Genomic DNA, 519 nt, shown 5'->3' on the forward strand with positions numbered 1-519 from the left:
TCAGAAAAACTGAAAATCAAAAACACGGCTCCTCCGACCCACTGGTGTCGTAGGAGACGACGCTGCAGAACGAAAGCGCTGAAGACAGTGTGACTCCAGACGGAGCCGGACTGTTGAAAACTGAGTCTCCAGGAAAAATAGGCACTGATTCTCGCAGGACAGCGGCCGACCGCAGCCATGGTCTGAGCCAATGTGGCTGGTTAAGACGCTCGCCAGCACCAAGTCACCCAGGGCGGCCTCCCGACGACGCGGGTCAGGCGCCGCCAGCGGCCCTGCACAGCTACGCTCCAGCCAGTCTGCCCCGTGCAGACGGGAGCACCCCCAGTTCACTTCCCGCTCCTGCCCACACTGCCTGCCACTGTCTACACGGCCGCTGTCCAGCATTATACAAGGTACCCTGCTGCTCACCTGCTCCAGCTACTCTTCAAGTTGATTACAAAAACTTTTGTTTAAAAAAAAAAAAAAAAAAAGAAAAAGAAAAGGCGTCAGGTTATCTCATCCAGGCTGCCCGCCCGAGGC

General features: G+C 56.1%; 1 protein-coding gene across 1 annotated transcript in view; it reads right to left on the bottom strand.

Annotated features, from left to right (window-relative positions):
- CCNK (cyclin K) overlaps positions 1 to 519 on the bottom strand; it is a 14,555-nt gene continuing 14,036 nt past the window's right edge. Inside the window, exon 11 of the mRNA XM_023731662.1 lies at positions 1 to 373. Coding sequence (XP_023587430.1) covers positions 1 to 373 — 373 coding nt within the window. The remainder of the gene's footprint in view (positions 374 to 519) is intronic.

The sequence above is a fragment of the Trichechus manatus genome, unplaced genomic scaffold (genome assembly GCF_000243295.1).
Source record: "Trichechus manatus latirostris isolate Lorelei unplaced genomic scaffold, TriManLat1.0 scaffold00045, whole genome shotgun sequence".
Classification (NCBI taxonomy): Eukaryota; Metazoa; Chordata; class Mammalia; order Sirenia; family Trichechidae; genus Trichechus; species Trichechus manatus.